At 35.3% G+C, this 14,599-nt stretch overlaps 1 protein-coding gene across 2 annotated transcripts; it reads left to right on the top strand.

The window, feature by feature from the left end:
• Positions 1 to 863: 863 nt before the first annotated feature.
• LOC114279107 (uncharacterized) lies at positions 864 to 14,395 on the top strand. 2 transcript variants are annotated; one of them, XM_082918933.1, is made up of 10 exons: positions 864 to 1,281; positions 1,949 to 2,391; positions 2,564 to 3,240; positions 9,966 to 10,042; positions 10,171 to 10,339; positions 11,133 to 11,221; positions 11,327 to 11,491; positions 11,663 to 11,740; positions 13,120 to 13,223; positions 13,961 to 14,395. In XM_082918933.1, the coding sequence occupies exons 3-10, from the start codon at positions 2,613 to 2,615 to the stop codon at positions 14,064 to 14,066; spliced, it is 1,416 nt and encodes a 471-aa protein (XP_082775059.1). In that variant the 5' UTR covers positions 864 to 1,281; positions 1,949 to 2,391; positions 2,564 to 2,612; the 3' UTR covers positions 14,067 to 14,395. The 2 variants fall into 2 exon arrangements, with proteins under 2 accessions (XP_082775059.1, XP_082775058.1); XM_082918932.1 differs by having other exon boundaries at positions 1,949 to 3,240.
• The last annotated feature ends 204 nt before the right edge of the window (positions 14,396 to 14,599 follow it).

Below are 14,599 nucleotides of genomic sequence, written 5' to 3'. Positions count from 1 at the left end.
CATATATTATTTAATTATAATTAAAAAATATGAAACTATACTATTTTTATTTTTAGATAAATTACAACTACACCTCCTGAAATTTACTTAAATTACATATTGCCCTCTGTGGTTCACGAAATTACATTATGTCTCCTAAGGGTTCTAATTTTATAACAAATAGGTCATTTTATTAATAAATTATCAAGTTAATTAACAGTTTTTAATAATATTAAAATTTTATTTCAATTAATAATTCTAATAATTTTATTATTGTATAGGTGAACAGTTGGAAATTTCACTTTTTTAATTAATTCTGTTAAATACAAAATTCTAAAAGAGAGATATTTGTAATTTTTCAAACCATAAGGAGTAATTCGTATTTTAAGCAAATATCAAAAAATGTATTTGTAATTTACTTTTTTACTTTTTTAATTATAAAGTAGTTGTTTGGCATGTGTCAAAATAGCACATCCTATTTTAACATATCATCTTATTTGAGTTACAATCATCTTATTTAGATCACATCATTTCTTATTTGAGACATATTATCTATTTACCACATCACTTCAAACTAAGAGTTGTTCGAGATGATCTAAATAAGTATACTTTTTGACTTTTTTTGAAATATGAGTTGGGTTTGAAGTGATATGGTAGAGATGTGATGTAATTTAAATAAGATGATATGACTTAAATATAATAATAACTTTTTGACTTTTTTAAGTTAGCCTTAGGGTTGTTTTGGGAAGATGGTAAAAAAGTGATTTTTTTGGCTTTTAACCAAGCTTTTGACTTTTTAAGACAAATGATTTGGGAAGTTGGTAAAAAGTGACTTTTGACTTTTTTTTATTAATGTTTGTTTATGATGTCAAATCATAATAAAATGACCAAATTACACCCATTTATTTAAAATATTTACAACTTCACCTATGTAACACATTTTGACCCATGAGGGGTAAAATTGTAATTTCACCGTTGGCTAAAAACCAACATCTCAAATGAAAAAAAAGATAAAAAAGCCAACTTTTAGCTTTTGCTACTGACCAAAAAAAGTGACTACAAACCATGATGCCAAAATAGGCCTTAATCTATATTTTATATTTTTTCATAAAAAATAAAAAGAAATATTAATTTAGCAATCCCAAACAAACAAGACGCAACCAGTGGTTGTACTGCTAGCTTTCCCGTGCCAGTGTGAATTTACCGTCAAATTTAAGAGCAGCAGGTTAGATGTTGTTTTCCTTGTGTTGTGTTCTTTGGCTCTCTCTTCTCGTTGTCTGTCTCGCCGAGAGAGAGAGAGAGGTCTGAATAGGGCTGAGCAAGTGATCCGTGAAATCCGTAATCCGATCCAGTCCAGTCCAATCCGATAGGTTTGGATTGATTTTTTGAATCCGCGGTTCGGTTCTGGATTGAAGAATTAAAAATCCGTAGTTTACGGATTGGTTCCGGATTGAACCCCACGGTTCCAGATTGGAACCGATCCGAACCGTATACAAACAGTCTATATTTTTATTATACATTCTCTCCCATAGTATCTTCTCTTAATTCTATATAAAATCTAAACTCAAACCTAAAACCGTATAATATATTCTTTTATTACTCTTGTTTGTTGGATTTTAGTTTTAAGTTGTAATGGTTTAAATACTTATAGTGAAACTAATTTTCTTATGGTTGTTTAAATTTTAGAATAGTATGTCGCTATTATAGAAAAATATGTTGCTATTGTGGAACTAATATAGTGCTATGTTTATATTTTTATAAAATTAAAGTGTTATAAATATATTTTTGTTATTTAATTATGTGAATCCGTGGTCCTAAACCGATCCAATCCGTATTTAAATGGATTGGTTCGGATTGGTTCCATAATTTAAACGGATTGGATTGGTTCCAATTTTTTAGGAACCGTAGATAACGGATTGGTCCTGATTTTATCCCAATCCGGTCCAATCCGGACCATGCTCACCCCTAGGTCTGAACTGAGAATTGTAATGGTACAATTGACAAGCCTCATCGTCATCTTTTTCTGTTTTTGATGCTGTCCCTTTCGCAGACTTTGATCGCAAGTAGTAAGAAGTAGAAGAAGAAGAAGAAGAAGAAGAAGTAGTAGTAGTAAAGAAAGACGCCACTGATCAAAGTCAAGAGAGCATCGCACTGGCCACGCCATCCACCATTTTTTTGGGTCATCGGCGGCCTTTTAATAAAACAAAACAAACAAACAAAAAAATGCGATTCTTTGTTGCGGTCCTCCAGTCATCATCCTCCTCATTGACTTTTTGTTTTCTCCTAACCCAACCTCTGACAATTCGTCCATCATTTCTAGGGTTAGGGTTTTTGATTGAATGAATCTTCCTGTTATCATCTGATTCTCAGACCCCAAAAAAAGAAGTCTTCAACGGCGTTTCGATCTCGAAGGTAACCATATTCTTCCATATATGTCATCGTCCATCTTCTTCTTCTTCTTGTATCAACGCCCCATATATATATATATATATATATCTTGTTTTATTTGAAAAGTTCAACATTTTATAATAAATTTATATGGCCTACTAATAATGCTGTTGAACTTGGTCAAATTTCGTTTTAGGGTTAGGGTAACGTCTAGGTCTAGTTCTAGTTCTAGTTCATCCGCGCAAATGGAAGCATCTGCTGGTAATTCGGACGCCTACAGGGATTCTTCCATGAGCAGCAGCAGCTCCAGAAGACACGGAATGCAATTCTCTGTGTTGAATTTTTTAAATTCCCCGCTGTCTACATTGTTGGAATACTCGGGCATCCTCCGAACCAGGTCTAGTCACCCGGAATCTGGTAGGTTGATAAACAGCGGCGTCTCTGTTGGTTTCCAGGATCATGTTAACAATGATTCTGCTGTGCCTGCCAATGGCGGGGAAGTTGCTATCAGGATAATTGGTGCTGGTGAGCAGGACCATGATCGGTCTGGGACTGTGCTGCCTTCTTCAACACTTGCCCAGATGAGGGAAGTGACTGCAGAGAATCAAGTATATGTCCAGCCTATTGGTAGAACGGCATCAGCCACATCAGTGTCGTCAGCATTGGACGGTCAGGGAGATTCCAGGAGTGATCGAGGGGCAGGAGAGAGTGTTTCACAATCACTGAATGGAGGAGGCGTTGATGGGGCTGGGGCTAATAGCAGGGATTCTTTGTACCAGAGATACGACATACAGCAGGCTGCGAGGTGGATTGAGCATATCCTTCCATTCTCTCTGCTGCTCTTGGTCATATTCATTCGCCAGCATCTGCAAGGTATGCTTTGACAATTTCCATATTCGATTTATTAGCTATGGTTGCCATTCTTCAATTGGATGGAGAAATCATGTGTGTATCAGTTAATTCTGTCCTAGTATAGCTGACACAGGTTGGTAGCCACTTTTCATTTTACCAAAATGTTCAAATGATTGTGAGATTTGAGACTTATCAGGATCCTGTTTTTATTTACTGTTATTTGCTTTTTTTAAATTTTTTTTTCCTTAAATGTTGTTTGACTTAGTGATGGGAACCCGTTTGATTTATTTGGGCTATAGGCTTGCAGTCTTCTTGATATCCAATTATGTGTCTTTATGCATTACTGGCTTGTAGCTACCTTGCTTCTTAATGCCATAGCCTGATATTAGGAGTATAGGTAAGGGAAAGCCAAGAAAAGTGGGAGCTGATACTTACCATTATCAATGGAAACAATTGCAATCAACAAGATATAAAGAGTCTCGTAACAGCCCAGAGTTCATTTATTTCTCCTATGTCAGATGAAATTCTAGTGAGTGTCGATGAACAAGATTAGGAAGTTAATCTTCTAGTGTGGAGGAATCTTCTAAATTAAGGTCACAAGTTCGGTTTGATTGCCGGTCCTCAATAGGCCGAGAAGATGAAGACTCTCTAGTGGCACTTGTTTTGAGCAAGTATAAATAAAAGGGCAAATTTCAGTTTATCCCCTTGTGGTTTGGCTCATATGCACATTGCCCCTTATCATTTAGAAATAACCACTTCACCCCTTTATGATTTGTGAACTAAAATGCATTGTTACGGTTTCTATCCAAATTAACTGAGTGTTATTCTCGTGCCTTTGTTGATAGTGAGCCTTGTTTTCAGAATAAAAATGTTCTCGTAATTCTTAAAAGTTGCATGCTATTGTCATGTTCCTTCTTATGTCATTATCTGCAACCCCTTATTTCTTGCCATCCCATTTTCATGGATCACACCACAGAAACGACAACAACCATTACCACCCTCATCATCCATCATGCATCACACCACATCCCACAACAACCAGTGAAACAGCATGCTCTATATCTTACCGTTACTTTGCAAAATGAAGTGGCATGCCAACCCAAAAGAACACTAAGAACCACACATAGTGGGACATGCAGCAGCCTAGAGATGACCTGGAAATGGAAACTGATTTTCATTTGTTGCTCATTTATAGTTCTGGAAGATTCTTCAATTTGCTGTACATCTATTTTAGAATCATTCATTACATTACACCACACCAAATATACACACATATTACACATGCTTTGCAACCTGCTCTTTCAATCCCACACAAAAATATACTATATATAACAACACATTCATAATTCTGATTGACACACCATTTGATGACGAACAATGGCCATTGGCCACCAATCCACCACACCCACAACGTCTATTTAGCACATCACAATCATAAATTAAGCTTTGAAGTTATGATCATAAATTGAGCGATGCTGCCACTTTTTCTCATGTATCACCCACCCACACACACACACACACACACACACACATATATATATCTTTATATATAAGAACTGCTTAGCTGCTTGAGGTTCGTCTTTTCTTTCCGATTGTACCCTTTTATTTTTGAATAATTTACTAATGGTGACCCGTATGTTAAGTGCAGGTTTTTTTCGTAATTATGCAAACATTCTCGGTCAATTATGTAACAAAATTTTTCGTAATTACGCAAACATTCTCGGTCAATCATGAAATAGGTTTTTTTCGTAATTATACAAACATTCTTGGTCAATTATGAAATATAAATCTTTTATTTTTTAACAAATTACAAATACACCCATAAGATTTGTTTAAAATAAGAATTGGTCCTATAATATTAGAAATTATAACTACCGTTTGTTATAAATTTTTATTTAACACAATACTTTTGGGGGGGGGAGGGAAACAATTCTCCTATGCAATAATAAATTATCAAAATTGTTTATTGAAAATTATTTCTCATGGCATTAAAAACTATTAATTGACTTAATGATTTATTTATTAACAAAATGGTTAACTGAAAAATATTTTTCATATGTTACAAATTGTGAATTTACTTAATGATTTATTTATTAATAAAATTGATCATTCGTTTTGCGAGTATGATTTATTTCATAATAAAATTAGTTATTTGTATATATATATGTATTTTCTTTTATTTCTTTATTAGTTCAGTGAATTATCTTAGTAGTTTTTTTTATATGATAGAATTATCTTAGTATTTATTTTATATTTATTTGTTGAGTAAAGTTACACACCATAATTTCTTTTTTTTTTAATTATAAATTTAGAAGAAATGTTAAAGACTTATAAATTCACCCAAAATATAATAAAATTGGAGTCTACATCATTGGTTGTATAACAAATCAAAAAATGATACATATCATACCACATAATTCTATTATATATGTAATGATTTATTCTATTCAATATCATAGAACAATATTTTAATTTTTTAAAAATTATGAAAATACACAACTTAAATATACTGTAATAATAGCACGTGTCTTTTTAAACTAGTGTATATATAAGAATGACCAGCCATGAGGAAGACATACACTCAATTCCTTTCTCTCTCTCTCAATGAGAATAAACCCTTTCATATCTTTACACGTTTTAACAATGGAAGCTACAAAATTATGATTGAGATTCCATAAGAAAATATGCATTTGTAATTGAGATTCAAATACAACACTACTTGTTCAACGGGAGCGAGAGTGTCTTTCTTCTTCTATTATTAAAAATGACATGTGCTGGGAGAGAAGTATGGCTACTAGGGAAAAGAGGGAGAAGTAAGGGTGGCAAGTTTATACACATATATGATATATGTATATGTGTGTATATATATTTATGTGCTAGTAGCCCTACCTCTCTCCAAGTAGGGGTTGCAAGTTTCTTAGTGTTTGCTTTATATATTAGTATAGATATATTATATATATCTAGAGGTTTTGTAACCTTTTAGGTGCTAACAATTCTTTTGGGCTATCAGACTAGGAGGAAAAACCTTTGCATTAATCGTGGTGTACTTGCGGGAAACTCTTTGCCAAGGGTCTATGCACCTTTGGGGATTAGTTGGACTTTGATCCGGACACCTTAGTGCCAATAAAAAATATATATATATATACCCAAAGGTTTTGTGCATAGTAGATGAAGACATAAGGGTATTTTTGTCAATTTACAAGGGTTGTTACAGATGTTATTGGTTCATTTTAGTCCACAAACTATAAGGAGGTGAAGTGGTTATTTCTAAATGACTAGGTGGTAATCTGCACATGGGCCAAACCATAAGGGGTTAAATTGAAATTTGCCCTAAATAAAAATCAACGAATATATGTTTGATTTGGTATGGGGACGAGGAAAAATTGCAAGGATAGTCGTAGAGATGGAGTTATGGTGTCATTTCATGGTCTTGAACAAAAGGATGCATCCACCTTAAAGTAGCTCTCAGTAATATATACTAGATGTTGGCCAACTTGATATTAAAGGAGGATGCATTAAGATAATCTTGTTGGAGACATCGGATGGCAATTTTAACTTCTCTAGTGAAGATCAAATAATTTTTCTATAGAAGACAATCTTGATTAATGTCCAGAAATATATCGAGAATTTCCTAATACTTTTGAGGATTTCATCTAAATTTTGTTTTGTGTTGTCTAGTCTTGCTTGCATGCTTTTCTTTCCCTTCATTCTTTCTTTTTTCCCCAACTCCCTTTGCTCATGTGGTGGATGCTTCTAAATCACTTGTCCTTCTTGTAGTGCAAAAACTATCTTGGCATGTTGTAGAACTCTAGTAATATCCAAATTCCAGGGAGAGCAATGCCAAGTGTGTGTGTGTTTCTTTTCCCACAAGGATGATGCATACAAATGCTAGGATTGAAGAAATTGAACTGTGTGTGTGTGTAATGTAGGATATGTTAGGAAACTAGACCCTAGGCTACCTATGTGTGGATTTTTGTTAGAATATAATATGTAAAATGTTGCTTTAATAATTAGGTTAGTATAATAATTAGTATGCTTTAATAATGTACCTTTAATAATGTTGTTTGGTTTGTGCTTCTACTTTCGGTTTGTAATTGTTCTCCCTCTCCTCTATAAAGGAGAGAGCTCAACATAACATTCAATACAACAATCAATCAATAATACATCAATTTTAACAATTTTATTGTGGGTTTTGGCTTTGAAAGTTGCTTGGGTTAGGGTTTTGTAAGATGAAAGAAGGCTTCCTATTTTGGAAAGATGGAAATAAGCAGTTTTTTTGCTTATTTCCTTACTTTTTGGCTTATTCACAAAATCATTTGAGAAGATGGAAATAAGCAGCTTTTTTGCTTTTTTCAAAATTATTTTAATGTGGTGTCACATCACTTGCAAAATTGTCAATTGACCATAGTACCCTCATGCAATTTTGCTTTTTTTGTTTGGCTTGTTCACACACAAGAGGCTATTTTGGTAATTTCGCTCGTTGGCTTATTTCCAACTTCCCAAATGCTTTTCTGCTCAAATAAACTGGCTTTTGGCATTTTGAAAATAAGCCAAAAGCAAGCTTTTTTCTTTCTTCCCAAAGGTTTGTTTTGTCTTATTTTTAAAAGTTTTAGGTTGTTGGACTTTGAAGAATTATAGCTGCAGAAAATTTATGGACAGCTACTATTTTATGGTGTTAAGAAGTGGATTTAATGGCCAAATGAGTATGGGAAGGGTTGGGGACGATTTATTCTTGATTGGCTATTGTTTTTGGGATATAAAGGGGTTTTTATTTGGTTGTGAACAGTGACTCGCTAACAGTAAAGTCCTTGTTTGTGCAGAGAAAAAAAGGAGTAAAGGAACAGCAAGAGAGAGTGGAGAAAGACTTGCCCTCACAATGGCTAAACAAAATCTCATGAACACAATAATTCAATAGCAAATTCTCCGAAATTCAAGTCTATTGAATAGAACTGCAACCCATGCCCGACAATTCTTAAAATTACTAAAATGTCTTGATTCTAGACATAACCGAACATAAAGAAAACAACTAGCAGTAATCTAACCCTATATAAACTAAAAATGTGACTATAAAACACTTTTAGTCCGAGAAGTCTTCTTGTGAGGTGTAGAGGCTATAGTCTTTGTTTTGGTTTTCAAAGTGGATATTTCTTGTCCAACTAAGCCATATCTGGTCCATCAATGTGCATGCTTGCTTTTTTATGTTCAAATCACTAAGTGGGTATAAAAACTAGCATGGATACTTATCCAAAAAAAACGTGGACATCCACATTTTCTTTGTGTACCAGAGATATTTCGTATTTGGTGACCATGGTTGTACACAGAGTCCTGCTTTGTTTTGGTGAAATTCTTCACCTCTATATACTTGCATGACTTTTTTCTCCCTCCATATAGCGGTCATATTTCCTTTTTTGCTCATTAATATCTTTAGCAGTAGATCGATTGACAAAAGGGGAATTGTCTTTATGGTGCCATTTATAGGGAGTATGATTTGTCGACTCCGCAACAAGTATTCAAAGGATTTGGCTTTTTTTCAACTTTAACATTCCTTTCCATGGGAGTACAATTCTAGATTCCGTAGTCAAATCAATATTTGTATGTTACTCGTTTTGTTCTTTTTAATTATCAACTTCTATCCTTTGTGTTGTAGGCCTAATTTAAGTTTAGCAAAGTTTTATAAGCTACATCATTAGCCAGTTGATTTCTTTTTTGACTTGGGCTTGTTGTATGTTATGCTGAAATGCTATCTTTTCCCACTTTGGTCATTAATTTGGCATGTTCTGCTCTATATTTGCCTTCATACTTCTTTGGTTGATATATCTAGGGAGGAAACTATAGCATCTCGAGTGCTTCTATTAATATATATGTTTAGCCATCTCTAATTTTGCTTTTTAGAAATTTTAAGTTAAGCATGTTCAGTGTTTTGATAATTGTGTTCATCAATTGTGAGCAGTCGTTGGTCAGTGGACAGATTATGGGCCTGTGGGAGTTATAGTAAGCACTGAGCTTACATGAGACCACTAGTGGTGGTGGAGGTGAGAGAGGGAGGCAATGGAGGTTCAAGCTTGTGGGAGGAGATGATCTCTACTGTTTATATATCTTTGGGTGGAGGCGTTGGCTGAGGCGGAGGCGGAGGCGGGGGCCTCCTTTTATAAGAGGGTCAAGCCATGGGGGTTAGCTCACCCTTGCACGGTGTGTCCCATACTCAAGGTCAGGTGGTTCATCCCCTTGACCCAATTGCACCAATAAACCTTATGAAGTGTATCACTTGCATTCGCCTAAGGCGTTGTCTTCTTGTGAAGGCATGCCTCTAAAAAAAGAATTGGTCAGGATGCAAGTCCCTTTAAGGAAGGGGATGACGAGGCACCTTGACTCTAGCCTCCAAGCAACAAATCCTCTGGTGATCATGAGCAGCCGAGGCACCTATCTCTTGGGGCTCCTAGGCCTTGTTCCTAATCTGTAGGCTGCCCTGTTCCTAATCTATAGGCTGGCATGGCATCATCAGGGTTCTAATTATAGCTTGCACTGGGCAAGGCGCAGAGCCGAGCTTAGCCAAGTAAGGCAAGGCACAGAGCCAAGGTTCAAGTCATGCCTTATAAGAAGGGGTGGTTTGGACCAACTCCCCAACAGTGACGTGGCTTGCTGCGTAGGAAATCTGGATACATGTATCTACATCACTTCTATTGGATGTTCAATTCTTCAAAATCATTTTTCAAGACACTGACATTTGACTTATTGCGAGGGTGCAGGTTTTTTTGTTACAATTTGGATTGCTGCTGTGATGTTCAAGTCGAATGAATTTTTACGAAAGCAAACAGCTCTGAAGGTGCTGTAAAATGCTCTTCACTATTCAACCTTTGTTTTGGTTTACTGATCTATATGCCATAATGGTTACTGCCATTTTTTTAATAGCCTAAAACTTTCATTATTAAACATAGCAATGTCTGTCTGCAGGGTGAGAGGAAAATATCTGTTCTCGTCGGCATCTCTTTTGTGTTTATGCTTCATGTGATTGGTGTTTACTGGTGGTATCGAAATGATGATCTTTTGTATCCACTAATGATGCTTCCTCCAAAAGTTATTCCCCCCTTTTGGCATGCTATATTCATCATTTTGGTGAATGGTGGGTTTTGTCACTTGGTCATTTGTTGTGGCTACTTTTTTAATTGATGTACATTATATAAGGTGTAGTGGAGAAATTTGCATCTCATAGTACTTGCATTCATTTACTTCGTTCTTAGGGTAATCATGATGACAGTTTCCTAAATAGAATTTTTTATTCCCCTTTTCATTTCCACTTCTCTTGTGGGCTGCTGGCTTTTTTCCTCCTAAATCTTATTAGTTGTTTACTTCATTTTTTTACTAAGGGAAAATTTTAAGAGCGCTTTTCTTTTCTTAGTTAATCACATTTCAAGTTCTTTTTTTCCTCCTTGTCATCGTCTTCTTTATCATCACCATCATCACCATCTCTTTCTTCTTCTTCTTCTTCTTCTAAATGTTGTATCGTATCAGGCATCAATAATTCAAGTGTCAATATTGGCTTTTTTCCTTTCAAGTTTGATTGTCTTTATGCTTTGTTTGGATCTTGGATTTGTGGAGGGAAAAGAAAATAAACTGAAAGAAGCTCTAATTTATTTTATTTTTTTTAATTTTTTGGTTGAGTTAGGAAAATGAGAAGCACATGAACAGATATTTGGCAAAAAATCATTTTTATTTTTGTTTAGTTAACTATAAAAAAATAAATTTGTGTAAGTAATTTGTTTTACTTTTCATTTTCTTTTCCCTAGGGCCTTGACAATTCCAAGGTCCAAACATGTCGTTAAGGTTTTTGGCATACGTGATTTTATTTTTTCAGTGATTCTGTTGGTCATTTTTCAGTGCCTCGGCGATAATTCTTCAATGTTGCTTTGTTTTAGATACTTTGGTTCGTCAGGTAGCAATGGTTCTCAAGTGTATTCTACTAATGTACTACAAGAACAGCAGAGGCCGAAATTACCGGAAGCAGGTTGTTCATCTTGACTTGTGCAGTTAGAAAATTCATTTTGGTTCATATAATGATAGTTGCTTGAAATGCAATTGTTCTCTGATTGTCGAGCTGCTTGTTTTACAGGGTCAAATGCTAACTTTGGTTGAGTATCTGCTGCTGCTGTACCGTGCCTTGCTTCCAGCACCAGTCTGGTATCGTTTCTTCTTGAACAAAGAATACGGGAGCCTTTTTTCATCATTAATGACAGGGCTGTACCTGACTTTCAAGCTGACATCTGTGGTTGAGAAGGTATGTTCTTTTTGGGTGTATGTATGGCCTCAACACTGGTCAGTGGTTTTTTGTTGTTGAAAAATTTGTGATCTCCTTGTAGTGGCTGGTATTTTGTAAGTAGAGTAACTTTTTATACATGGAACTTATTTCTTTTCTTCTGTTACTTCCCTCTGCATTGGTGGTGTTCAGGTTCAATCTTTCTTTGCTGCTTTAAAGGCATTGTCTCACAAAGAGATTCATTATGGTGCTCATGCCACATCAGAGCAGGTAATGCAACCCTGCTGTGCAACTGTCACATATGAATATCTCTTTGGAATACTTTTCTTTTCCCTTATATTTCTGCATGTATTTATGATATTTGTTGTATATGAAGTTCTTGAAGGATATCACTATCCAAAACATCAATATCAAAATGTTCTTAGGAAACCACTATCCAATCCATCTATTTTAGTTCACATACAGAGCAGAGAGTCAATGAAAGCATTAGGAATCCTTTTTTGCATTATCAACATAGGATTCCATGATTTGGTTGAGGCGTTGCTCATGTGAGCGTATGATTGTTTCTTGTGGTATTAGACATAAGCACCTGACTTCCTTACCCATGGCGATTTCACCCCATATATCTGATCTGATCAAAGATGTCTTACTAGTGAAGTCGTGGAAAAAACTAAAATCAAAATGTGCACCAGTTAATTCTCCTGCTGTGCTTGTCGTTGAACTAATTTGGGTAGGACACTGGAGATAAAAACTTGAGTAGGTTTAATTGGAGTTCTTGCATGACTATGGCAACTTATGGGTGCTAGGGTAATCTGTGTATTCACTTTGTCATCACCACAGATAACTAGAAGAAAGAATGCCTAATATATAATTTGCAAAAGATCCAGGAAACAAAGCCAAAGGCTATGGTTGGATTTTTGTTTTGTAGGCTTAAATTGGCAATAGCTCAACTAGTTGCATTTGCAATTGAAGGAATAGATGAAGCAAGCACAAGAGTTTTTCTTGTTTTCTTAAACTTAAGGGGCGCAAATTTCTGCAATTATATCCTTGCATTACATCTCTGCATTATCTGAATGACTTTCAACGGGACTGATTACATCTTTTGAGGAGTGGCTAAATGAATCTTTTTAACACTGATAAAATCTTTTGTCACAACTCCAACCCATTACCTTCTTGGCATGTTATTTTTATTTATTTACTGTTGAGCCTTTATATCGACTTTCCTTGTCTGTGCTGTGGATTATGTTCATTTATTATGATTAGATTAGATTCTCATCATTGGCTGGTTCTGCATATTCTAGTCTCATTTTCGTATCTGCATCAATATGCTTAATTTGGTTAATCTCTTCTGTGGGCATGTTGGAAGACATTGTGTGCCACATAGTGTAATTGGTTTATTGCTATCTGCAAAGGTTACCCTCCAGTATTTGATATACTTTGATCACATGTTACTCCAGCCACACCTTGCCTTCATTCCCCTCTCTTTGATATTCTGTTGTGTGACTTCATGTTCTATCATTCAGTTAATGAAGAAGATTTTTGGATTTGTCCTGTTGCTAAATGACTATGGTTTTTCTGCAAAGTGATGTGTTGTGGGAAAAAGTGAACAGAAGTTATTGACGCTTTTGGTTTGATGTGATTGAATGCAGGTCAGTGCAGCTGGTGATCTTTGTGCTATCTGCCAGGAAAAAATGCACACTCCAATCTTACTGCGATGTAAACACATATTTTGTGAAGACTGTGTATTGGAATGGTTAGTTTTCTCCTCCATTCAGCTCTGTATTTGTATACTTGAATGTTGGTTGTTCAGCAGAACATTCAGACTTCAAATTGCAATTATTTCTTGAATTTGTGATTATTGTGGTCGGTACTTGCTGTTTACAGCATTTTTATGTTCTCTTGACAAAATACTGTAACATATCCACCTCTTGAAACAAGAAGTGAGTAGATAAAGTACCTGTTAATTGTATAGCTAAATCAATCACCCAACACTACTTGAACTTGAATTTGGAAGCCTAAAGTAACATATGGTTTTGGAGGTCTAACAAATGTGTTTAATCTATTTATAGGAAATGCATGATAAGAAATTTCATGGCATGACCTTTGAAATAGTGGAGATGGGCAAGTTTGTGGCTAGAGGGGGGTGAATAAGCCACCAAATCTTATGTAATTTTTATACAATTAAAATTCAAAACCCAACGGTAATATGATTGTAATTCAATTCAATGTGCCAATCAAGACATCTGTCAACTGAAAGACATCTACACAAATCTCCATGGGAAAACCAAGGGCCACAATTCACTTTTATTCCAAGAGTTTACAGAATTCACCATTTCCATTCTCTCTCTAGTGGAAGGGCAAATAAAAAGTGCAGGATTTCATCCTGCGATGTAATCATTTTTGGGGGGTCAATTTTTCAGCGTATATAGCTTGTATAAGATTTTTCTATGTCGGCTTTCTGCATTTAATGACCCAGTCCTGTGTTTCCAGGTTTGAGAGGGAAAGAACTTGCCCATTGTGCAGGGCTTTGGTGAAACCTGCAGATCTCAGATCATTTGGTGATGGATCGACTAGTCTGTTTTTTCAGTTATTCTAGTAAAATCAACCACTACAATGATGCCTCCAGGGAGTTTTTCTGCTTTGAAGCTTAAAACCTTGCTTAAAGCAGCCGTCTCCTTATCATATATATATATATATATCACCCATACAGGTAAAGCTGACAGAATCGTGCCAGGCCATGTTCTTGGCTTGCTGCTGTAAATTAGACAGAAGTGGCTGGTTAGCAACTGCACTGGCTATATGTTGTATCAAAAAGATTAACTGTATGTAATGAATCCTTTGAACTACAGAAACTTACTTCGAGGTCTAATGATGTATGAAAGTTTCTTTTTTGTGAATGAATTACATTTGTTGCCTTCGTATGCATCCGGGATATATATATTTTCGTATTGATATTAAAGCATTTCCACTTTCAATGATGATTTCAGTGTTTTGTGTGCTATTACTAAGGGGTTATGTGTTCATTAAACTTAAAAGAATTGAGGGGAAGGTATTGTTTGTGGATAGTTGAGAAGAGCATGTAATAATATGAAATGAATTTTGGCTGGAGAAGAATGTAGAGCCCTGCAC

Source organism: Camellia sinensis, chromosome 3 (genome assembly GCF_055761805.1).
Source record: "Camellia sinensis isolate YWXY chromosome 3, ASM5576180v1, whole genome shotgun sequence".
NCBI classification, from domain to species: domain Eukaryota; kingdom Viridiplantae; phylum Streptophyta; class Magnoliopsida; order Ericales; family Theaceae; genus Camellia; species Camellia sinensis.
Note: the sequence above shows the minus strand (reverse complement) of the source record. Positions and strands in the feature narration are given on the sequence as shown.